The following is a 26,492-nucleotide window of genomic DNA, read 5'->3' on the forward strand; positions in this document are numbered from 1 at the left end:
TCAGTGGGAAAAAAATATAGTGTGTGTTTTTACTCTTTTATCATCCATGTCTGTGCACTTAAAAGATTAATCATGTCTCCTGTCTGCCTTCCTGCAACTGAGGCACAGGAGAAACGTTATCGTTCCACTGGGGCCTGAGGGCAAATGGGCTGCTTTAATTGGAACTGGGTTAAAAATAACCCAGAGCGAATCAGAGCTATAGCATAGATCAAGTACCAGCTTCATTACTGCACAAGCTGTGGCTCAGGAAGTGCCAAGGACAGGAAAAGCGCACTGGGAGTGCCTGGCGCAACCTGTGGGACCTTTGACAAGAAAGGGTGCCATGTTTTTTAACACTCAGGTCTAATTTATGCAAGTAAACAGGCATAGCGACAACATGTAACTACAGGGACAGAATTGAGGATTAACATCCTTGTTCAATGTTAGTGTTTTTTTTTCTGTAGCATTTTTTGGATTTGAACTGACAGCCATTAGTTACCTGAACAACCTCATCCACTATTCCAGCAGTTTATACAATAAAGATACATGAACATGCAGATTTTACACATATCATTCTAATGAGTTTCATTCAAGTATAAATAGATTTATATTATTGATAACTGTATATTGTCTATTATGTGGTATATTTGCACAATTCAGATGTTGAGTAATGTTCTATAGAAGCAACTCTGCGATCTATATTAGTTCTCTACTCTCATGAAAGTATGCACTGATTTGTTTTGTTTTTTTTTTTTTTTTTATATGAAAATGGTACAATGAAAAGGGAACAATTATATATGAAAGGAATTGCCAGTGTTAGTAACATTCAGAAGTAAACCTACAACTTGAAGTTTTCAAGATGAAAGGATTTGGGATTTTAGGTTTCTTTATAACGAAATGTCTGTTTTTGTTGCCTTATTGACTTTAGAAAAAAAAAAGATTTGGTGAAGGACTGATTATCTAAGCAATTGTAATGTTATATACAGTGTTTGTCAAAAGTCTGGAAACACTTATGGACTTTTGTTTTTGAGACAGATGCATGTTCCTTTTGTTTATATCAGACATGCCCAAACTAGGGCCTGTAGACCAAAATTGGCTTTTGATTTGACCCACCATGCCACATGTGAGAAGAGAAGAAAAAGGGAAAAATACCATTTGGAAAAATGTATTGGTTTCTTGGTTGTTTAGTTGTAATGCAACATTCATTTTTGATTATGAGCCCTCAATCAAGTCTTTGGCCCTTCATAGAAAAATGGTTTACGCATGTCTAGTTTATATGCAACAAACTCTGAAAAAAAGCAAAAACTGTTTTACAGTGAATGGCTGAAAGATTTTTTTTTGTGGACAGAAGAGTCCAATTGTGAAATTTTTGGCACTTACAGAAGGATTTATGTAAGACAGAGAACAGGACAGGAGATGTTAGCAGACTGCCAAACAAGGAAGTGGAAGTTGACTGGTTTTGTGTTGGTTTTTAAAACAGGCTCATTACTTTAGTTTGAATCTATTTGGTGACATAATCAATATTTATTCTTTTCATTGCACTTTTTAGCCCATCAACCTATTTTTAAGTCATTGTGCGACTTTTTCAACCAACCAATATTGTGTCATTTACTAGCTCTCACGCGCCACAGACGTAGCCTAGCCTGCGAAGCTAATGACAAGCGGCGGCAGAAGGTAACAAAAAATATACGGTTAACGTGGATAAGACAGAGGGATTCAGTGATGTAAACATGACTGGGAACAGAGACATTACTGATCACCTGATCATCATCATCATCATCATCATTATCATCATCATCATCATCATCATCATCATCATCATCATCATCTTTTCTCTGCTTGTGTTCTATATGGTGGAAGTTCAGCCTGGACACATTCATTAAATAATACAAATTTAAATAATTTTGTCTTATATATTAATATGATGTGAGGTCCAGTTACCAGCGTGACACTAAAACAGTTAGTAGTAAAGGCTACTCAGAGCCCAAACTTCTTTACTTTAAACTTCAGTGAAAAACTGAAACTTACTTAAACTTTTACAAGAGTATTTTTAAATTCACCATACAACAAGACAATGACCCAAAGCATAAGTCCAAGCGTTATTTATAGAACAAACAGTAGGCTGGAATTTTATCTGGATTACAAGGTCAGAAAGAAATAACCAACTAGTTGGCAAGATTTATAAGAGGAAGAAGATATTTCAGCTGAATATTTGGAGAAGAGAATTGTCCGAATGCCAAGAGTGTGGACAGCTGTCATTCCTGCTAAGGGAGGTTTTTTTTTAAAATAAAAATAAAGTAAAACATCTCTTCATTTATATATATATATGTTTGGTCAAAATAAACGATCAAGTTTGTTGCAAAGAAACCAAAGAAACGTGCGTGTGAGTAAAAAACTATAAAGGACTGGGCGACAGGCTCTATAATGAGAACAGGATCTTGTGGATGTTATGACTATGTGGATGTTCCACAACATTACATGCAACTATATATGAATAAAATGCATAACTCGTTCGTTCTTTAATTAATAAAACAGAGTAATCATTAGTAATCCCATTGATTTCTTTTATAACATATGACATATGATTAAGGTTAAAGGTATTAAATGAAATTAAACCATTACATTCATTCTGCTGTAGCATTGAACTTAAAGATTAAGAAGTTGTACATGTAGAAAAAGGTTTTTATTTTACATTTGATAACAGTTATATCAAAAACACTTTTGGAAAACCATGAATGATGCAATTATTTCAGAAAAAGAATGTATTACCCATTCTGCAAACAAGTCTCCCTCACTTGAACACTCTGTATGAATTGGTTGGACCTACTAGTTTTGCCAGCAGGACCGGATGGGCTCAGGATGTTTGGGCTGAAAGCACAAAGCTCGAAGTGCTTTGAAGCAGGCCAATCTGGGACACCCGTCGACACACATTATGCTTAATTTTCCCCACAGACATTTTTATAACATTGCAAAACCTAACGAATGTCGAGTAAATGTTCATGCATCTGATGAAACTTTACATTTTCCATTTCTATGCAGTGTAAGATCTATTTTAAGGGCAGCACCATGTAAAACTGATATACACACTTTCTGTGGAATTGATGAGGCAGATGGTGGGTACAGGGAAGTGAAACCTCTCAGCAGGCTACTAGCATAAACTCTATCCAAGATTCTACAGGATTTAGTGCTCGGCCTTGTTCATATTTGTACATGCAGATTATTCTTAGGGCAAGAATGTAATTTATTTGGAAAAGGCGTTTTGTGCATTTGATTAAAAAAATATGTGTGTATATTAAGATATTAATAATTTGTATCATTACTACAATTTGCACCTCCCTTTCTTATAATAATTATAACTAAAAGCGTTCTTATAAGTGAAATGAGTTTGCTTTTAATCCCTTGAGCACATTATGGAGTTCATTCTGTTTCTCAAGTACGTCTGAATGGTTAGTGCTGGTCTAAAGCAAGTATCTAAATTACTGCTGCATCACTGATACGTTTTGTTTTTTATTATTATTATTTCTTTGTTTGTTTGTTAACACAAATCCAAGACATTTACTGGTCCATGTGGGTAACAGATTTTTACACTTCAGATAATCAGTCCACTGACTTTATAACCCTCCATAATCAAATCCATCACAGCCTTGAAGCGGTGTTGTTTTTTCTGCTAAGTGCCTGATATCTCCATGGCGCCCCCCCACGTCAATCTGAGGAACTACACAATGCATGGTCTTGTCTTCCGCATTACGTATCCTTTCCTTTCCTGAAAGTTACAGTTTAATAACTTGTATCTGAATTACATGTTACTGATGAACAAGATCTTTGGGAAAGTGGCAGAATCCTGGGCTCTGAGACGTAAAGAAGACACTGAAGAAATTGAGATCATTGTATACATTAACAAGCCGCTGCCAAAAATAGAAAGAAATGACTTTATTTGCTGAAATGCACAAATGATCCATTAACATTTAACCCACTAAAGATAATAATTCATGAATACAATTTCCTGGTGTATTAAATATATATAGTAGCAGCAAGGGACCATCGAAAAAGTACCATGTCATGGGCAAAAATGTTGGTTATGTAATCTATGACAGTCCCATAAGATCTTCCACTCCAACCCATGTAATCCATATCTTCATGGGGTTTACGTGAAATCATCACATTCATCACATCAAGAGATGTCCTATACATCTGTGTGTCTCCAACTTTGTGGTAACAGTTTGGGAAGAACTACATATAGTTGAAAAAGTCAGGTTTCCCAATACTTTTGTTTATACAGTATAATGTATTAGGCAGCATGTGTACAGTCAGTTTTTGAAGTTGATATGTTGGAAGCAGGAAAACATGAGAAATGTTCTATAGTGACCAGATTACATGGGATTCAGCTTCTTGCTACCATGCAAGTTTCTGAGGTCTTTGGTTGCTAGCCAGATATGATCTCCTGGTTGGCATCATGAAACCACCCCCTGTGCCTGATAGCATTTTGTTGTATAGTTTGGACTACCTGCTCCAGGCACTGGTGTACGTTCTCCCATGCCTGTCCATGTCACTCAGGTACATCCAGGCCAGCTGCATGGATTTGGAGAAGATGCTGCTCTATCCTGGGAGCTGTTTTTTATGCAGTTTTGAAGCAAGTGTTCCAGGCGAATGGCCAGGTCAATGAGAGAATTTAGAGATGTCCCTGCAGGCCATTTCAAAGTTGTCAGCATTTAAACCATCTCAGGAATAGCACTTTTATGGACTCCTCATTCAAGTGGCTGTCAGCCAGGAGATGGTGGAACTCCAGGGCATACTGAACCACATGTCTGTTGCCTTGTGCCATGGTGAACAGCTGTTCCCTGCTTTCTTCCCCCTCTGTTGTAGCACTGAAGAGCTCAATCAAACAGTTGTAGGAGGTCAGCCACAGTCAGCCAGCTCTTTATAGGATGCATTGTGGTCTGGAAAAGAGTTTTCTGTGGCTGTCAAAGTTTCCCTGACATATTTCTACAGGTTTTTTTGTGTCCAAAATAAAAATAACATAATAATAATAATAATAATAATAATAATAATAATAATAATACTTTTAAAATCTAGTAGTTATAGGTGAAAATAGTCAAAGACAGCATTATAGTGCATTATGGAAAATTAAAGAAAATATTAAAAATAATAATCTAATTGATAAGAATAACAGAATATAATGTCATGCATTTGCTTTTACATCAGTCATTTCAACAATGGTCTTATGAACATGCTTCTATATACAGGATAGCTCATTTAAAGCTAAGACAGCCAAGTTGATTTGCCTCGAACCCATACTAAGTGGTTTTGGGGTTTTTTTCTTCTAGTTTTTGATATTAGGAATGGAAACTTCTGACCTGTAGTAGAAGACAGTGTTATAATCTTGCTGGGATCTTACATTTTTTCCGTGTCATGCACTTTGTAGACGGTCCCTTGCTGACATCTATATGAAGCGCCAGCGGCTTTCATTTCTTAAGCAGCGACTTCAGCAGGCTGTAACAGGAGGTATAGGATAGTCCTGAACTTGGTTTTCTGTCGACTTCAAAGTAAGAAATCCATTGTTTGTGCATTTATATCATAAGAAATATATAATAGAGTCAGGCTCTGTAATAATCAAGCATAATGATAACTTATTGCAGTGTTTGAGCCAAGAAAGCTGGGGTCAGTATTAAAGTAGTAGTAGTATCAAAGACCACCACGGTTTGATCATTCGTTTGATCAACACAATAAAAAAAACTTTTCATATGACCTTACTAAATAACAAATCCAATTAAAAATAACAGTCCTTATTCATCCACCTCTTAATATCTTCATTATGATGCCACGCCTATAGAACCATCATTATTATACAGAGATGCAGTATAACAGAGGGCTGCATCACAGACAGGTATCTCATGCAACAAGAAAGAATGAATACATGCTATTAGTAAAGTAAGAATGCTGATGAACAAAATTAAACAAGTCTCCATTCAGTGCAGTCACAGCTACATTGCCTGCAGAAGCATCAATTTTAACCTCATAAAATGACCCTGGGTTTCTTTTGCATTTTTGTGCATTGTTTCCGTGCATTATGGTTTTCCTGGGGTTTCTGAATTGAAGGTTGAATCGTGTGTTTTTGTGCAAATTCTACAGGAAAGAACATGCAGAAGTGAAAATGGTACATGAAAAAGCTTAATAACTGTTTTGAACTATTTTGACTAGTCCTTTCCTCATAATGTCCAGCTCATTTCTTCATCTATTGTGAAATGAAGAAACAGCTATTAAATCCACACGAATATCTTTTGTGTGTGTATATATATATATATATATATATATATATATATATATATATATATATATATATAGCACACATTTTACTACAGATGCGGGTTGTGAGCTTTGACTAGTGCGCTCTCTGAACATCCAATCAATGGACGTGAAAATGCGGACGTTATTGTGTACCTGCTAAATAGCCCCAGTGCAGTAAACTCGAAATCTGATTGGTTAAAGCAACAGCTTTATGCAACGTGTATTTTACACTATATGCACCTGCAGTGCAAATTATAAAGGCTCATGGGAGATTGCTTTAATCGAATAGATTATTGGGAATAATTAAATACGTATTCACAGACAAAGGTTTATTATAAATACAAGGACGGAGATGCTCCTGCACTCTCAACACAACTTACAAAGTCAAGGAGGCCCAACAGTTTCTCTAGAGGGATTATCTAGAGCAGGGGTTTTCAACCGGTGGTCCGCAGCCCCCTGGTGGTCCGCGGCGGCATTGCATGTGGTCCGGGACAGCCTACATAATTTCACTATTAAAATCACTTTTTTCCATAATTTATTTTTCCAAACATTTCCAGAATATTTGCACATTAGTGGGAAAACTGAATTTAATGAAAATATCTAAAATATTCAAACTGACACAGGATAAACTGACAGTGTTTGGCAGTATGTTTTAGTGAACAATACAATTCTTTTTTTTTTTTTCTCCATTTATGTCATTTAATACAGTGTGCTAATAATAAGTTCTGGATAAGTTGCCAGACAGAATTTCCAGAGCTTACAGTAAAAGCATTGATGTGTCTTTTACCCTTTCCAACTAAATACCTTTGTGAGAGCGGTTTTGCCACACTGGCATATCTAAAGAACAAGTACAGGGCAAGGCTAGAACCCCCCCCTGATCTAGAGCTTCTTGACCGGCCATGTGGTGTGGGAATTGTGGTTTCGGAATGCAAGACCCTACAGGGAATATGAGAACAGCTGATATGTCTGCTATGCCACCAGCAGTCTTGATGACCATCTCATGGACCATCTCATGGTCTCTTTGCCTCTTGCCGCCTGGTCGGAAGCTACAAAAGCATTAATGCCACCACCAGCAAATGCTGCAAGTTTCTTCTTGAGCATGACTCAGATGTTCCACACCTGCACTTTACATGGCAGGACTTAATTGAACTTGTTTTGTGGCCAATAAAGGTTTTAGTTATACTAACAAACTGCTACTCAATCAAAAAAAAAAAAACCACCTGCATTTGAGTAGGCAAGGAGAAGCACCTTATGTAAAACATTTGTATTGTATTTTGCAGATGGCAAGTTGACAACCATGTTTAAAAAGATCTATATTAAATATAATATAACATTGTTTTGACAATTTTTGCTTAAAACAATACACATGTTCATTTGTGAAGATATAAGCATGTAGAATAAATTTTGCATAGTAATGAAATGATATGCATAAATTAAATATACAAACACTGTAAACAAGCATTTGAACATAGTAAAGCAGAAGTAAATCACGTTTGAAAATAGATTTGTTACTGTTGTAGTAGACAAATGCTATAAAGAGAGAACGGAATGGAGAAACGCAGCAAGCCAAAAGAATTGAATCAAAAAAGGAAAAAATATGCATTGGTGTACAAATGCAAAACATTCACTGAAAACCACAACAGTGACTAAAAATGTGATTGTTTACTGCTGCTGTTATTTGCTGCTTTTAGATTTAGTGTTTGTTTGCACAGTTTTAACTGAATCCGTCACTATGTTGCGAGCGAGCTGATTGCGAAACATGATGCTCTCGCGTCACGACAGAACAGATCCAGTGAAACTGTCCTGAAGCTATAAACAGTTTATACAAATCACTTCATTAAACTACACCATTTTCACATGAGGATTATACCGTTTTTTCTTCCACGTACTGTTTTCTTTGTTGGGTTTAATATAAAATGCTCCCATGCATTGGAAGACTTGGGACGCATGCTTTTTTTCTGCTGCTGGTTGACCCTGTACTAGAGTTTTGCACTTCTGCTGGAGTACCGAGGGACCCGACGTAGACAAACGACAAGATCTGATCGTTTAATGCAGGTGCGGGCGGTAAAATACTATATAATAATATGTGCGGGTTGCCCCTTCCTGATTTCTTTTTTCTTTTTTTCTTTTTTGCATCATCAAACTAATTCAAATGTGATTAAAAGATAACACAAGTGAACACAACATGCAGTTTTTAAATTGAGGTTTTTATTATTGAGGGAAAACTAAATCCAAAACCACATGGCCCCGTGTGAAAAAGTGTTAAAACTGTGGTTTGTCACACCTGAGTTCAATTTCTCCAGCCACACCCAGGCCTGATTACTGCCACACCTGAAATCTCTTATAGGACCTGCCTGACAAAGTGAAGTAGACCAAAAGATTCATAAACCTTCATGGTCTTCCTCTTTTCCTCCTCCCTGGTGGCTCCATCCTCAGCATTCTTCTACCGATATGTACCCCATGTTCCTCCTCTGCATATGTCCAAATCATCTCAATCTTGCCTCCCTCACCTTGTCTCCAAAACGTTTTACATGAGCTCCTTCTATTAAACTTGTTCCTAATCCTGTCTATCGTCGTCACTCCCAACGAAAACCTCAACATCTTCAGCTCTGCTCCCTCCAGCTCAATGCCACTGTCTCTAATCCATACAACATCGCAGGTCTCACCACAGTCCTATAAACTTTCCCTTTCACTCTCGCAGATACTCTTCTATCACAAATCACTCCTGCTATCACTCTTTTTCACCCACTTCACTCTGCCTGCACTCTTTTCTTCACTTCTCTAACACACTCTCCATTACTTTGCACCGTTGACCCCAGGTACCTGAACTCCTCCACCTTCTCCAGCTCTTCTCCCTGCAACTGCACCACTCTACTGTCCTCCCTCTCATTCACACACATGTACTCTGTCTTACTCCTACTAACTTTCATTCCCCTTCTCTCCAGCACATACCTTTACCTCTCCAGGTTCTTCTCAACCTGCTCACTACTCTCACCACAAATCATAATATCATCCGCAAACATCATAGTCCACGGAAACTCCTGTCTGACCTAGTCAGTTAACCTGTTCATCACCACTGCAAACAGGAAAGTGCTCAGAGCCGATCCTTTAAGCAGTCCAACCTCCACCTTGAACCAGTCTGTCGTCCTACTCCAATTTACTGCTGTCACACTGTCCTCATACATGTCCTGTCGTACGCTTTCTCTAAATTCACAAACACACAATGCGTTCTGACCTTCTCTATACTTTTCCATCAACATTCTCAAAGCAAATAATGCGTCTGTGGTGCTCTGTCCTCTGCACGAAAAGATTACAAGCATCCAGCATTGAATTTTGCCCTTGTCTCTTGAGCACAGAGATTTCTCCAGATTCTCTGAATCTTTTGATCATATAATGTAGTGTAGTTGATCAGATATTCAAAGTCTTTGCCATTTCTTTGTTGAGGAACTTTTATTCTGAAACTGATATAAAATTTGGAGATTTTGCAGATTGCTGAACTGCAGCCCATCTTTATTTTGTTTTTTAATGCAAAAATAATGATACTGACATGTTGCAAAATAACCAAATTAATTGCAAAATATTGCTTCAGTTTTTTTCACTCTTACTTTTCCAGCTGTTTGCTGCCCTGTCCCAACTTTTTTGAGATGTGATGCAACAGAATAGTTAATATTAAAAAAGTACTTTTTTTTTCCTTAGAATGGTACATTTCCTTAATTTAAACAGTTGCTATTTTTTTATCATTTATTATGAATAAAATATGGGTTTATGAGATTTGCAGATCACTGCATTCTGTTTTTATTTACATTTTACACATTGTCCCAACTTTTTGGAACTGGGGTGGTACAATACCAAAAGTTTGCTACATGCCTAATTCCTTATTTCTTAACAATGGAATATAATTCTTGAAACATTGTATGTTACAGGCTCCAATCTGTTTGGCCTCCATCTGCACTAATTATGGAGAAACCCTGCATACTGACCACTGTGCCTGGACCAAAAGGCATCTATGAGTGTTTTAAACCATGCATTGAGAAGCATTTCACAATTATCCACTATGAGGAGTTTGTTAAAAGAAAGGAACATTATGCAGAACAGATTCAGGCTATTTTTGTGTGGGGTGTTATCTTAAAGGTTAATATGGAGCTTTTACAAACATTACCCAAACTCCAGGTTGTTGTGAATGGTGGTGTGGGAGTAGACCACCTGGACATACCGCTGATCAATAGTTTTGGAGTTAAGGTGTGCAATACTCCGCATGTAGTTGACAATGCGACAGCTGACATTGGGATGGCACTAATGTTGGCATCAGCAAGGAGAATTCTTGAAGGTGAGAATCATACTTATATAATTTCAGTTTTGTAAATTTATTTCATGAATACGACCATCACAAGATTCTGCTTGTCATGCAGGACATAACTTTTCGAAATACCATGAATCAGAATACATGCCAGAGGCTTCTTTGGGCAATGATGTCAGTGGCGCCACTTTGGGTATCATTGGTATGGGGAGAATCGGTTATAAGGTTGCCAGGAGGGCTCAAAGTTTTGACATGAAAATCCTCTATCACAACAGGAATCAAAGGTAAGAACATGTACTAGACAACATAACATAACATGTCATCTGTCAGAATTATTTTTGGTTTAAATGTGAAGCAGACAATATTACATTTAGAATATTTTAATCACACTTAGTTTCGAATATGTTGCCTGATATATATTTTTTTAAAGATGAAAAAAAAATATTGTCAGCAACAATATGCATTGTTCACTTTTTCATTTTTTATACTGGATTCGTTTGTTTTTTTATCTGATTTCTTGTTTATTGCAGGACAGAAGAAGAAGAGAGGGCAGTGGGTGCTGTCTATTGTGAGAAAATGGAGGAACTGCTGCAAAAGTCTGACTTTGTAATGATTGTGGTTAATCTGACTCCCCAGACACACAAGCTGATCGGTGCTAAAGAACTTGCCATGATGAAGCCCAGCAGTACCCTCATTAACATCAGCAGAGGTAAAGGCATAATGTAGACATATCATATATATTTGTGCATGTAATATCTATAGTTATAATGTTGGTCTTTTCTTAATGTCACAAGAATTCCCTTTGTAGAACCATCTAGTCTGGTTGCAGTCAGGCAGAGATGTCTTCAGGTGGTGTCATCAGTGTTTAGAACCTGAACCACAACAGTGTCCAGCTTGTGGGTTGGCTTTGACTTTGCAGTCGGTACATGTCTGCATGTCTGGTCAAATTCTGAAAGCAAACCTCCTCACCCGCAAAGTTCAGTGAAGACATTGGAAAGAAAATTTGATAACTGAACATCAGTTCCTGAAAGATGTTTTTTTTTCTTGTTTAGGTTTGGTTGTTGACCAAGATGCTTTGGTTGATGCTCTCCAACAGAAAGTCATAAAAGCTGCAGCACTGGATGTCACATACCCTGAGCCTCTCCCAAGGTACGGCTCATTGTCCATAATTGGTTACTTCCTTCCAGAAATATGACACAATAAGTAACAAGTGATTAAATGCATAAACCAAATGATATTGTTATAATGTTTGTTGTTACAGAGATCACCCTTTACTGTCAATTCCAAACGTAATTGTCCTGCCGCACATGGGGACGCACACTATGGAGACCGCTCGGATCATGGTGGAGAAAATGGTGGCCAATACCCTGGCAGTTTTGAATGGGGAGAAACCTGAAAATGAAGTGAAGATATAGATCACACTCACCTGTGTCTCACTTCCTACCTTTAAAAGCATATCTTCAAAGCTGATTCTTTTACTACAGTTTAATTTACAATATGTAGGGGCAGTGATAAACACTAAACAATCTAGAAAGTCTGTCAAAAGGTTTGAAACACCTAGTCTTTCATCATTTTCCAGAGACATATGCATGTTCATTTTGTTAATATGAAACAAACTAGGTCATTTATTAATGGTATGAAGATGTACTTTGACTAAAAATCCCCCCCAGATGTTACACTTTATATCCCTGAAAAATCATTCCTAAGCATAAATGAACAGCTTTGCAAACTCTTGGCATCCAGACAATTTCTTATAAATACTTTGCCAGGCCTCTTGTGAAACTTGCTAAAGGTCGTTGTAACTAGTTGAATATTACTTTCTGACCTTGTGATCCAGTTTATCCCAGAGCAATTCAATAGGATTTGGGTGATATAACAATCCAGGCAAATGTTTGCTTTCTATATAACCCTTACAGAACTTGGACGTAGGCTTCAGGTCATTGTTGTTGTTGTTTTATGGTGAAGTTGGTTTCACTTAGTCACAGTCCAGTTGCATGGAGTTGAAGTATGAAATCGTAGCCATGTCAGTTCAGTGTTTCATTTACCCGAAATAGGTCTCCAAAACATTAAGATTCAAACTCCATGTTTGGCAGTGAGTGTGTGGTGGTCTGGTAACTTCTTCTCTCCAGTTGATGTCTTACTCAAAATCTCCTGTTGGATCTTTCCACAGAACTTTTATTTACTGTCTTAATTTTTTCTTTGTGTTGACTTTTACCTTGTTTGTTGCATCTAAACAATTGGATTATACATGTGTTTCAAAAACAATCTTTTCTCAGGCTGTAGATAGTAAAGTTTGTATCATATTGTTCTTAATGGAATTTTAAAATTGAACAGTTTTACCTATAAGGGATGTATCTGACCTGATTTTATTAATGTTTTACAAAAAAATGTGTAAGATTCCAGGAAACTTTCAATAAATCAATATATGTTTGTCAAATGCAAATTTGTCATCATCAGTGTGTGACATTGAAATGCTCTCCTGAATGTACTGTACTTTCTGTCCGCACTGCAAGCTTGTAAGTGATGTACAACACGGTGTACGCTTCGTCACTCACCGCATGAGACATGAACCCCAACTCTATATTCAACATTTTCCTTAGTGAAGAAGTCAAGAGAACGTAAGAATAGCACACCACAAAGTGCAGCTTTTACACGAGTAAAGCCACACTGGCATAACTGTCCACAAAGCTCCTATTCACTCAGAGAAGCTGGAGATGTTTGAATAAATAGCAAGAAACCAGCAATAATAGCCAGTCAGTCCTAGAAACTCTTGCACCATCAGGATAACCACGAGTCATTGAAATTAGGCCGGGGCTCCAAATAACATGAAAGGTGAAAAGTTAATGTAATCCAAATCAGGTTAAAAGGCTGTTTTCTTACAGGACATTTAAAAATTTTCACGCATGCCCTTTACTCTAGACCAGCGGTCCCCAACCTTTTTTTGCGCCATGGACCGGTTTAATGTCAGACAATATTTTCACGGACCGGCCTTTAAGGTGTGACGGATAAATACAACACAATAAAATGATATGAGCGGCATAAAAACTGGTATTTTCTAAATATAATAATAAACGTGAATCCACCGTGTTGTTTAGTGTTCATTTTGCTAGCTTGGGGGTTTAAATTTAGCGGTAATATATTATGTGTTAGCGGCCGGAGCAGCCCCTGTAGGTAAGACATGTGACCCAGGCAAACATCTTGACATGCATTAAGAGTGAGTCATAGACAAATGTGGTGGAGAGAATCCAGTAATTTTTAAAAAACGGACAGGTGCCGGCTCAGGGGTTGGGGACCACTGCTCTAGACAATTCAGTGTTGAATAAGAGTGAGCTGAGACACAAGATTCACATTTCCAGTATGTCTATCTCATGATGTGTGTAATTTGTAGCTTGATGTGTTAGTAATACAAAAATTTGATCTCACTGTGAAAACTTGCCATTGCAGAGACCAGCTATGATAAAGCCAGGATTGATACAGCCTTGTGTCTGAAGCACATTCTCTTGTATGTATTCTTTAAAGGGGACCACAATCAATAGATGTGGGCAGAAATACTGTGGTTGTTTGAGGTGATTGGAGGATTCATTAGCTGACATTTGCAGCATGCTGTAATCGTGATTCATGTATATAAATAGTCAATCCTCTGATTTTGATGATTTCCCTTTGGCTCCTTGGGCCAAACAACTGCATCATCTCCAACCTTAATGGTAGAATAATTGGGATTGGAGAGCACAGCATTTGGCTGACCTTGCTGAACATTTATTAGTTTGAATTAGTTAAAGGCACGTCAGCTATTAAAGACTTTAAAATGTCTATTAAGAACATCAGAAATGCTATCTGATTTGTAACTCAATTTACTGGATGGATGAGATGAAGAACAACTGGTCCCTCTGTTGTATGTTTTTCTTCATGGATCAGGAGATTGTTTTAGTGGAAAAGGAATCCTTTTTTCATGGGGCAGTGGAAGGGCGTGGAATAGACAATGGTGGTGGGGTACAAGAGGTAGGCATACACAAGATTCTTTTCTGTTTTGACACTGAGATGTTGGAATGAACTTCCTCTAGATTTCTGAACATTGCCTATCTTTAAACGACGGGTTAAGACCTGCCTTCTCCTAAAACACACAAACTAGCACTTTTTTCTGTTTGTTTTATTTTAATACTGATGGTATCTTAAGTCTAGTGAACCAGTATTAATTTATTCATTGATCGAGACTTCAGAGCACTTTTGTACTTGACTCTAAATAAGGTTGTCCGCTAAATGTAAATGTTTTTCGTTTTCTTTGTCATTTACACCTTTGTCTCCGTATTTATTTCATTCCCACCACCTTTATTCACAGCCTCAAACCTGAACTTGATTATTTAAGCCCACATCCATACACACTGGTTAAAGTCTTGTTTTTTTTATTGTTTTGGTGACTGTTGTAAGTGTAACTTTAAAGAAGTTTAATGAAAGAGGGAGGGATCACAAGAGTTATATAAATTCTTTGGTATTTGGTATTTGACGAATCCATTACCTTTGCTGTAAAGCAATTTCAGTCACAACACAGCTCGTACGTGCAGCAGCAGCAATTCTGTGAAATTAGCCACACTTAAGTTCTAAATGCAAAGGGAGCTGTGTGGATTAAAGGTCCAGTTTTACGGTATGTATGGAAGATAACTTGAGATCCATGTACACTATATGATTTCAGATAAACACTGAAAATAACATCTTGGCAGAAGGAGTGTCTCAGGTGAGCTTAGAAACAGGCTTGCATCTGTTACATCTCTTACAAGTCCTTTCACCTTTTGTGTCAAACGCTTGCATTTGTATATTACATGTATTGAGGACTGGAAACAAGTAATAGGTAAAGTAGAATAAGTAATTTTTTCCCCCTAAAGACAAAAGATTCTGCACTTCTGTACATTCTTTGTGCAATTAGTCATTCATTGAATACAGGTTAAAAGTTATGCACTGAATAAATGAGTATAGTTTGACCCCTAGATGGCAGTATAATCATCAGTAGTAAACAACTGTATGCTCTGGAAATAGTGACCTCAATCCTTCAAACGTTTAAACGTAGCATTTTATCCCCATTCCCACAACTGAGCATCCATTTCAGTGCTCGAATTGAGTCAAGTCTTCCTCATGTGTTGTGTAAGTCATATATTTTTTACTAAAATAATCTTGGGGACCCCTAAGTCTATTTTTTTTACTTGTCATGGGGGTCCCTAATGCCTTATGGGGGTCACGGTCCGTGCACTGGCATCCATGGTGGGGTTGGGTGGGATAAGGGCCTTGCCACATGAGTGCCAGCCTTTTAGAGGTATAAGGGTTCAGAGCAGGGTGTGATTAGTGTCATCAAGTAGGTAGAAAAAATTCCTAGGTCACTATAATGCTGTGCCATCCTGCTTGGCTGAGGACAGCACCATGGCACCATTGCAGACTGCTATCCTTATATTGTTCAAGTAATTTTAAGGTTGTGAAAATTGAGGGATTGTGTGAAAATGTATACAAAACCGTTTTTTTTTTTAAACACTGTGAATTACAACTCATGCTATACAATGCATTGCTTAATTTCACATTCACTTTAATTTCTTTAGAACTTAACAATGAATATAGTCCCAAAGCAGCTTTACTGACATAAATACATTAAAAATCTAAATTCATCACTATAACTTTATACCTTTAAGATTATCTCGTATGAGCGACAGAAGGCCACAGTTTCAATAAGACGCCATCAATCTAATTAAAATTCTTTTAAGGAGATCTTTCTCCTGCTTGTCATATTAGCCAGTGACTAGTGACTTCCTGAGACGATAAAAAGAAGAGATCTTATGAGAACCGAAAGGAACCCTATCCTAATCCACTGTTCAGTTCAATTATCAGTTTGAATTGTATAGTACTTTAAAAAATGGACATTGTCCCAAACAGCTGTGTTGTGGTGTACAAAGGCAAAATTGTAAAAATGTTTTACTATCCAAATTTACCTTTATACTTTACTTACTGAATGTGACATGAAAATAATGTAGCAGTACCAACCAGATTCAGATATATTTTCATGTATGAGAAGCTCTGAGGATTTCTATATGTAAAAAAGGTTATTAAGAAACTGTTAATGCTTATTAATAGTATTGTACACATACTATTTTATTCTGAGAACCTTACATAATTTTTATCTATGAATATGTGACCATGTAAACATACCATATAGTATGTGCACTGTATAGATATAGAAATAAAATTTTTAATTCATGAATAGGAGGTACCATCGGTCCACTGCAGGCCAGATATTTGTGATATGTGATACGTATGTCTCTTAAGAGATAGAAAAATATGAGCAATTTTACTTGTTTATCCAGAATCTGCTATTATTTCTAGGACATTTGATGCGTTTTCACATTTTGCATGCCTGGAAAACACATTGCAGGGTTCCCAGAACATGAATCCCAGACTTGCCTACTGGAATCGTGTAGGTTTTCTTTTGAAAGTCGTCTCACACAAGAGGAAATTACACTGAACAATTTTAAAAGTCAAAGCTTATTATTTCCCAGGGGAAGTGATGCCATCACAGTCATTTACATGCCCCTCCTCGGTGCATTAGACAACTATCAGTGCTTCTCTTCCTGGACCCTGTATTGTAGGCACTCTGTGGTTATGCACACAGAACAAGCCTTTCCAGGACCAATTATAAAGGAAAAATGATCCGAAGTTTGTGCAAATCTTCAGCTTGGTGCTGCAGTTCGGTTGTTGAAGTGAAAAGCAAAGTAAGTTCACATAATAGAGTTGGAATAATTGACATAGACATTTTATCGAAGGTTCATCAATACTAAGACTTTTGTAAAAATCTAGCACTGAGAAATAGTTTTCTTATTGTTGATCATATATTTTGGTGCGAGATGTATGAACTGGGAATTTCCTTACACTATATTTAGAGACTGCTGCTTTTTTAAGACAAATAAAAACGTCTTGTCTGTGCATGAATAATTGTCAAAACTAGATTTGAACATAAACACTAATTCTGCTTGTATGGCAATTAAAACTTGAGTTCTGAGACACTGTGAGTTACTACAGCTTTTATTTACTCTGAGTTAGAATATTTGGAAGCTGTAGCAGACACTGTAGCATAGCTTCTAATTCACCTCTAGACATTTTGCTGTATTTGCCACTATATAAATGTTTTTGTTTTTTTTCCTTAAGTTTGGTGCAGAGTTTAGGAGATTTTCTCTGGATCGCTCTGAGCCTGGTGTGTTTAAGGACTTTTGGCAGTTTGTCCTGAACCTACACCACCTGTTTCCCACAGACATCTACATCAGCTATGCAGACGTACATGGAGATTTACTGCCGATAAACAATGATGATAATTTTTGGAAAGCAGTGACTTCTGCACAGACGCTACTGCGTATCTTCATCCAGTTGCAAGGTATGCTTTCAGATTTGCTATAAAAAGGACCCCAAGAGATAAAAAATGTCCAGGTACACGAAAAATTCCCCAATGGCTCAGTATATTAACATGTTGAGAGGGACAAATATTCTGTCTCTGTACAAAAAGACATTTTTCTCAAAGAGACATTTGTATTACCTCAATGTAATGCAGATTTTAGGAGAAAATGGGGTCTAAATAATAAAAAAAAGATAATAACAAAGAAATTATATATATTATATAAATGATAGATAGATAGATAGATAGATAGATAGATAGATGGATAGATGGATAGATGGATAGATAGATACAAGAATGTACAGAAGGGCAGAATATTTTATTGTTAGGGGAAAATAAATTCTTATTCTACTTTACCTGCTCCCAGTCCTGAATACGTTATATATCTTCCATACATCTGCCATAAGACTGGACCTTTAATCCACACAGCTCCCTTTGCATTAAGAACTTAAAATTGTGCTTAATATCTTAGAAATGCTGCTGCTTAGTTCACACGTACGAGCTGTGTTGTGACTGTTTTCTTTTTTGCTTTACTTTTAACCCAGAAAATTGTAGCAAAGGTCATTTATAATTTACACTTTCAACAGTCACTAAATCATTAGTATTAGTTTACTGTATTTAAGTATATAATTATAAATATTAGTATATATTAGATATATATTAGCTAGAAACAGCAACTCCTAACCAAAATCCTCATATAGTCCTTACAATTTTTTTGATAAATTCTCACAGTGTTTGAATAACCTATACAGCACTGTGTGAATATGTTCCCACAATGTGGTATTCAGTCTCGCAGTGTTTAAAACACTTACAGCACCGAACAATCTCTTACATTTTGTGTCATCTGATCTGAAATCCTACAATTACTACATTGTTTAGCAAGAAGTTTGCTTCTTAGATTGAAAGTAACTGTTCCTCTCTGTTTTCTGCTCTGTTTACTGGCTGTTTATCAGAGTGCTCATCAAGCCATGTGTTTTTGTTTGCAGCCTTTCTGTCTGAAACAGGAAGCAATTTATCTCCTCCGGAATTATGTGTACTTAAGTGTAATCGCTGAGCGGTGGTTTTTTTTTTTTTTTTTTTGACAGGCTTGTTTACATGACAAGATCTAGTCTGGTCATATCCTATAATATATTACATTGAATAAAAAATATCCCTGACAACTAAAAAAACCCTAACCCTAACCCTAACCCTATACAAGTATAATGTTCTATTCATATAAAGTTACAAATTATGTATATTAATACACTACATTGCTAAACGTACGTGGACACCTGACAATCACCCATGTGTCCTTTTTAAACAAACCTCTTCAAAACCTTGGCATCAATATTGAGTACTTCTACTCCACTTATCTGAAGGCTTTCTACTGCATTATTTGGATGGCTGTGCAGATTTGCCCTTTCAGCCTGGCACTTATTCAGGTTTGGCACTAATGTTGGTCAGGAAGGACATTCGAGTACTTCCACATTAGCCTTAGCAAGCCATGTATTAATGGATCCATCTGTTAATTATCCTATTGTTATACTGAAGCAGCTTTAGGATAAGCCCAGTGAAGGAAATATTTGTTAATGTTAATTTTAGGTTGCAATTTTTATTAGAATAGTTTTGATAGTTGTATTTGTTATAATAATAATTATATTATAGCATACAAAGTTATTAAAGAAATTTGTGTGGGGCAGATTGATTAAGACCCACATATGGTCAAGAATCCATTAGCTTTTGGTGACACAGAATGTCCTGTAGCATGGAATTTCTGTGTCATAGTCAACCCTTGTTAGTATACTGGATGTAATAATAAATATTATTTAAAAATGATCTTCAGACTGTTTTTTCCCCCTTTTGGGAATCTGATTTACAGTAATGCTTTAAAGGCTATATACATATTCTAGACATTTAGAATATAGACATATAGAAATTTTAGTTAAATGCTGAGATCCAGGATTAATTGTTGGAGATATTCTTTCACTTTGGGGTTTTATTCTTTTTGTAAATGTGACATTTGAAGCAAAACATTTTATGATATACTGCCAAATAGTATATTGGAATGTTATTATAGCATTTAACACCTGTCTATACCATTGGTGTTTTGCAGATGAAATGGACCAGGTTAACATTAGTGCCAACTGTGTGTCCAAGAGAAAGAAGTCCACCATATCAGTATGTGCTGATGTCAGCCACAGAGGACACGTTCAGATTGGAGTGCCTCAGAACTTCCGTCCGGTCTCCTCCATAATTGATGTTGACATCTTGCCTGAATCCCACAGAAGGGTTCGTCTGTACCACCAAAGCTCAGACAGGCCTCTGGGTTTTTACATTCGTGATGGCATTACATTCAAAGTAACTCCTCATGGACTTAAGAAAGTGCAAGGAATCTTTATCTCAAGAATGATTCCTGGTGGACTGGCTGAGAGCTGTGGTCTTTTAGCCATTAATGACCAGATTCTGGAGGTCAATGGTATTGAGGTGAAAGGCAAGACCCTAGATCAGGTTACAGACATGATGATTGCTAATAGCCACAACCTAATCCTCACTGTGAAACCAGCAAACCAATGCAAAAACATAAGAAATCCCATCATCCCCACTAAACCAAAATTCCAGCTTGATGGTGAGGGTTCTGTAAGCTACCCAGGACTTCCTATGATTATGGGGGCCTATGTTTGGAGACGTAACAGCTCTGTAAGTGATGATGATTCAGACATAGTTATGGAGAAAACTCTGAAACCCCAATCTCAGCCCTTGAGCTCTTCAGGAGCCTCTCCAGCTTCCGAAATTAGCATTCGCAATCGCCACAGAAATGGCCAACTTTACTATCAAGAACTGTGCCGCTCACAGCCCTGCCTCAATTACACAACTCATGCTGGGTCCAGAATGTCATTGCAGAGAGAAATCAGCAAACAGCAACATTATAGGAGCAGCCCAGGATTCAAACAGAGCACATGTAGCACCTTTGATATCTTGGGCACACTGAGCCCAGATCTGCGGCAGCGCCTCATGATACCTCAAGGGGCCATGGAGGAGGATGGAACTGTTATTATTCTATGATACAAACCATGAAATCTATAATGATAATCATAATTTTAGAATATTATGGATTATAAACCACTTTGTGTGTTACAATATTGTTAAATAGTGTATTTATTTCACTATTTAACAGTATATTGCATGATTAGTCTATTCTATTTTCAATTTATAATATAATTAATTGCAAATACCAACATATCTTTATATCAATGATTCCCAATAAATAAATAAATATAATAAATACTGTATATGATATAGCCAGCCCAAACTCTTTGTCTTGCGTATATACCTAACGTGTGTGTGTTTGTGTGTGTGTAAGTGTGTGTGTGTGTGTGTGTGTGTGTGTGTGTGTGTGTGTGTGTGTGTGTGTTTGGGGGGGGGATCCCCACGTGTGCTTGTGCAGTATAACTGTGATTTGGAAAAAATTGATATTTCAAGTATTTATATATAGGCTATAAAAATTCATTCATCCTGCTACACTCCACTTTACTAAACATACCCATCCACTTTATTAGGAACACCAAAACACCTGCTTATTTACACAGTAATCTAATCAGGCAGTAACATGGCAGGATCACAATGCATAACATCATGCAAGACTTCACTTTATCAAACATCAGAATAGAGAAGAACGCAGTCTCTTATTCCTTTTATCAAGGCAAGGTTCCTCCACACAGAAAAATAGAAGAACAATCACCTGTACTTATAGAAATGTACCTTTGGGTCCTGGCATGGTTTAGAATTACATCCTGTTCATACATCCTGCTTGCAGAACATCTGTGAAATGCTATGGAAAATATCAGGATGTAATTTTAAACCATACCAGGACAAAAAGGTACACTGTAAACAATTACTGTTAAAAACTCCATAATCTGAGTTTTTCAGAGAAATCCCCTATAAAACAATGCATTCTGAGTGATTTTTATGTGTTCGTGTTTACACAGAAGCGTTTATCAGTGTCTGAATTCACTCTTGTATTTCTATTCACTCTGTCAAGTGGACTTTACTAGTTTACTTTAATGTTGGGAACAGTGAACAAAGGTGTTGGTGTGATTTCAGACACAGTGTCTGAGTGTCGACTCTGAACGTTGTTAATTCACAGTATACTGTAATTCACAGTATACTGTAGTATACTGTGAATTAACAGCGTTCAAAATTGACACGTTATGACAAGAAAAATCAAGAGAAGTTGTAATTAGCTGATCATAATATAATTAGCTGATTATAATTTGCTGAGGAAGAGCACCACAGATGCAATATTTGCTTTGTGAATGTTGATGGAGAAGTATATAGAAGGTCAGAAGTTGAAAGTTGCATTGTGTCTTGTGGATTTGAAGAAAGTGTACGACAGGGTGCCGAGAGAGGAGTTGTGGTATTGTATGAGGAATTCAGGTGTGACAGAGATGTATGTAAGTGTGGTGCAGGACATGTATGAGGACAGTGTGACAGCAGTGAAGTGTGGAGTAAGAATGACAGATTGGTTCAAGGTGGAGGTTGGACAGCATCAAGGATCGGCTCTGAGCCCTTACCTGTTTGCAATGGTGATGGACAGGTTGACAGATGAGGTCAGACAGGAGTCTCATGGACTATGATGTTTGCGGATAATATTGTGATTTGTAGTGAGAGTAGGGAGCAGGTTGAGAAGTGCCTGGAGAGGTGGAGGTACTTGCTGGAGAGAAGAGGAATGAAAGTCAGTAGGAGTAAGACAGAGTACATGTGAGTGAATGAGAGGGAGAGCAGTGGAGTGGTGCGGTTGCAGGGAGAAGAGGTGGTGAACGTGGAGGAGTTTGGGTACCTGGGGTCAACAGTGTAAAGTAATGAAGAGTGTGTTAGAGAAGTGAAGAAAAAAGTGCAGGCAGGGTGGAGTGGATGGAGAAGAGTGTTAGCAGGAGTGATTTGTGATAGAAAGGTATCTGCAAGAGTGAAAGGGAAATGTATAGGACTGTGGTGAGACCTACGATGTTGTATGGTTTAGAGACTGTGGCATTGAGTAAAAGACAGAAGGTGGAGCTGGAGGTAGCAGAGCTGAAGATGTGGAGGTTTTCATTGGGGTTGACGAGGTGGGACATGGGGTATGTAGGATGCTTTGGAGACAAGGTGAGGTAGGCCATATTGAGATGGTTTGGACACATGCAGAGGAGGGACATGGGGTATATCGGTAGAAGAATGCTGAGGATAGAACCACCAGGAAGGAGGAAAGCCATGCAGATAGTTGGTTTAAAAAAGGCAGATGTAGAGGACAGGGGGGAATGTAGATAGTCAAGTCAAGTAAAATTTTATTTATATAGCGCCTTACAGCAACCAAAAGGAGCACAAGGCACTTTCCAGTAAAGAATAACAAAAATAAAAAATAGACAGTAGACAATAAAATATAAGAAATATATAAAAAATATTAAAAAATATAACTACACAGTAGCCAATAAAATATAAGAAATATAAAAAAATATAAAAATATAAGAACACAAAAGAACAAAAAAGCAGTTGAAACAGGGCTACTTGTTAAAAGCTTGTATGAATAAAAATGTTTTCAACTGCGATTTAAAAACACTCAGCACAGTGATGGATCGAATGTGAACATAAGGGAAGAAGAATGAAGAAAAAAAGAAGAAGACTGTTCAAGAGCCCAACTACAGCAAACTCTGATCTTCATTATGGTGTCTTCAAATGAAAGTACAGTTCAACAACTAAAATCTTAATAAGAGCGTTTGTACACATACAGTTGTGTTCAAAATTATTCAACCCCCACTGAAATTGATTGTTTTGGTCGGTTTGACATTGATTATGATCATTCAGTCATCCTGCTTACAATTAAATCAAAGAGGCACGTGTAGGTCAGACAAATATAACATAACATTTATAATGAAATAACCACAAATGTCTTTTCTGAGCTCACATCATTATCAGTTTTATTCAACCCCCAAGTGACATTCAATCTTAGTACTTAGTACAACATCCTTTTACAGTTATAACAGCTTTTAAACGTGAAGCATAGCTTGACACAAGTGTCTTGCAGCGATCTACGGGTAGCTTCGCCCATTCATCATGGGCAAAAGCCTCCAGTTCAGTCACATTCTTAGGCTTGCACTGCAACTGCTTTCTTTAAGTCCCACCAGAGGTTCTCAATCGGATTTAAGTCTGGTGACTGCGATGGCCACTTCAAAATGTTCCAGCCTTTAATCTGCAACCATGCTCTAGTGGACTTGGAGGTATGCTTGGGATCATTGTCCTGTTGAAAGGTCCAACGTCTTCCAAGCCTCAGGTTTGTGACGGACTGCATCACATTGTCATCCAATATCTCCTGGTACTGAAGAGAATTCATGGTACCTTGCACACGCTGAAGCTTCCCAGTACCTGCAGAAGCAAAACAGCCCCAAAGCATGATTGACCCCCCGCCATGCTTCACAGTAGGCAAGGTGTTCTTTTCTTCATAGGCCTTGTTCTTCCTCCTCCAAACATAGCGTTGATCCATGGGCCCAAACAGTTCTAATTTTGTTTCATCAGTCCACAGAACACTATCCCAAAACTTCTGTGGTTTGTCCACATGACTTTTGGCATACTGCAGTCGACTCTTCTTATTCTTTGGGGACAGCAAGGGGGTGCGCCTGGGAGTTCTGGCATGGAGGCCTTCATTACGCAGGGTGCGCCGTATTGTCTGAGCAGAAACTTCAGTACCCACATCTGACAAATCTTTTCTCAGTTCCTCAGCAGTCACACGGGGACTTTTCTCCACTCTACGCTTCAGGTAGCGCACAGCAGTCGAAGTCAGCATCTTCTTTCTGCCACGACCAGGTAGCGTTTCAACAGTGCCCTTTGCCTTGAATTTGCGAATGATGCTTCCTATGGTGTCTCTTGGTATGTTTAACATCTTTGCAATCTTCTTATAGCCATTGCCCTTCCTGTGAAGAGTAATCACCTGTTCCCTTGTCTTCCTGGACCATTCTCTTGACCTCACCATGTTTGTAACCACACCAGTAAATGTCTAGAAGGAGCTGAGTATCACAGTCATTTTAAAGCTGCCTAATTGGTGCTTATTAGGCTTTATTGCTGCTCCCTGATATCCACAGGTGTTTTCAATACCTGATTGAAAACACTTCATTGAACCTCTGTTCTTCAGAGTGGTAGTCTTTAAGGGGTTGAATAATTATGTCAATGAAGAATTCACAAAAGAAACATTTACTACTGTATTACAAAACTAATTGATGTCATTTTAGTTGCATATGGTTCTTTAAGAAGTCCTTGTAGGATTTCATTCTGAATACAATTACAAATGTACACTAAATTCCCTAAAACCATTTACAGCATTGGGGGTTGAATAATTTTGAACACAACTGTAAAAGGCCTTTTATAATTGAGATTTTCCTGAGCAGCTGCATGACTGCCTGGTTTGGGAACTACACCGTCTCGGATCTCAAGACCCTACAGTGGACAGTGAGGACGTCTGAGAAGATCATCGGAGTCTCTCTTCCTTCTACCACGGACATTTATACCACACACTACATCTGCTAGGCCAGCAGCATTGCGGATGACCCCACAGACCCGTCACACACACTCTCCACCCTACTGCCATCAGGGAAGCGCTTCCGAAGCATTCGGCCGTCACATTCAGACGTGCAACAGTTTTTTCCCTCAAGCCATGCACACACACACATTCAACTGTGTAACTAAACTGTGTTACTGGTCTGTACAACCCGAACTCAACACACACACGTACTCACTTCACACATCCATGTCTCAGCACCACCCATATTATATCACTTTATTATTACAAACTGTTATTACATGCTGTTTACATGCTGTTTACATGCTGTTTGCATGCTGTTTACGCACATCTTTTTGACTGCTGTTATTGCTGTTTTGCACAAACCTTTTTGTTTACATTTAGTTGATTACAAGGTTCACTCCTGTACTGAGTACTCAGTTCTCTTTTACACTCTGCACTGTGTAATATAGAGCAAGTTTACTAGCCGAGCTATTTTGTGTTTTGTGTATTTGTTCTACACTGTCTTGTCTTGCACTGTTTGCACCAGGTTGCACACGATGCAGTTTATGTGGCGAGGACACTTACAAGTCCTCAGCTCTGTGTTTTCTGTTATGTAGCATTATGTTGTTAAATGTAGCACCAGGGTTCTGGAGGAACTTTGTATCATTTCACTGTGTAATGCATCAGATATATGTAGTTGACATGACAATAAAAGCTTCTTGACTTGACTTTACTTGAAGTAGATTTTTCATAGGTAAAGGAGCAGATCTGAAGGGATCATGGATGTAGAGTGTTTGGTGAACTGGAATAATTGTATTCTGTCATCCCCTCACTCTCACTTGTTCACTCAGGTTTGTTGACAATGTTGTGGAGGGGTGTCTCCTATCTCAGAGATCCCTCATGTTTGTGTCTTGTCAGAGTCCCCAACTGCACAGTGTCTTTAAAATTTATACAACAATAATATTCCATATTAATCCATAATAATCCATATTTCACTTTCCCTGTTACCTCTC

General features: G+C 37.7%; 2 protein-coding genes across 2 annotated transcripts; both read left to right on the top strand.

Moving 5' to 3' along the window:
- The first annotated feature begins 5,443 nt into the window (after positions 1 to 5,443).
- On the top strand, positions 5,444 to 13,004 carry zgc:136493 (uncharacterized protein LOC692276 homolog). Its single transcript, XM_046848612.1, has 6 exons — positions 5,444 to 5,522; positions 10,188 to 10,591; positions 10,674 to 10,845; positions 11,092 to 11,270; positions 11,614 to 11,710; positions 11,823 to 13,004. Exons 2-6 carry the CDS (start codon positions 10,222 to 10,224, stop codon positions 11,974 to 11,976), a joined length of 972 nt encoding a protein of 323 aa, XP_046704568.1. The 5' UTR covers positions 5,444 to 5,522; positions 10,188 to 10,221; the 3' UTR covers positions 11,977 to 13,004.
- Positions 13,005 to 17,168: 4,164 nt separating this feature from the next.
- pard6ga (par-6 family cell polarity regulator gamma a) lies at positions 17,169 to 21,260 on the top strand. The gene is made up of 3 exons (XM_046847199.1): positions 17,169 to 17,304; positions 17,738 to 17,960; positions 20,071 to 21,260. Exons 1-3 carry the CDS (start codon positions 17,239 to 17,241, stop codon positions 21,018 to 21,020), a joined length of 1,239 nt encoding a protein of 412 aa, XP_046703155.1. The 5' UTR covers positions 17,169 to 17,238; the 3' UTR covers positions 21,021 to 21,260.
- The last annotated feature ends 5,232 nt before the right edge of the window (positions 21,261 to 26,492 follow it).

Source organism: Silurus meridionalis, chromosome 4 (genome assembly GCF_014805685.1).
Source record: "Silurus meridionalis isolate SWU-2019-XX chromosome 4, ASM1480568v1, whole genome shotgun sequence".
Classification (NCBI taxonomy): Eukaryota; Metazoa; Chordata; class Actinopteri; order Siluriformes; family Siluridae; genus Silurus; species Silurus meridionalis.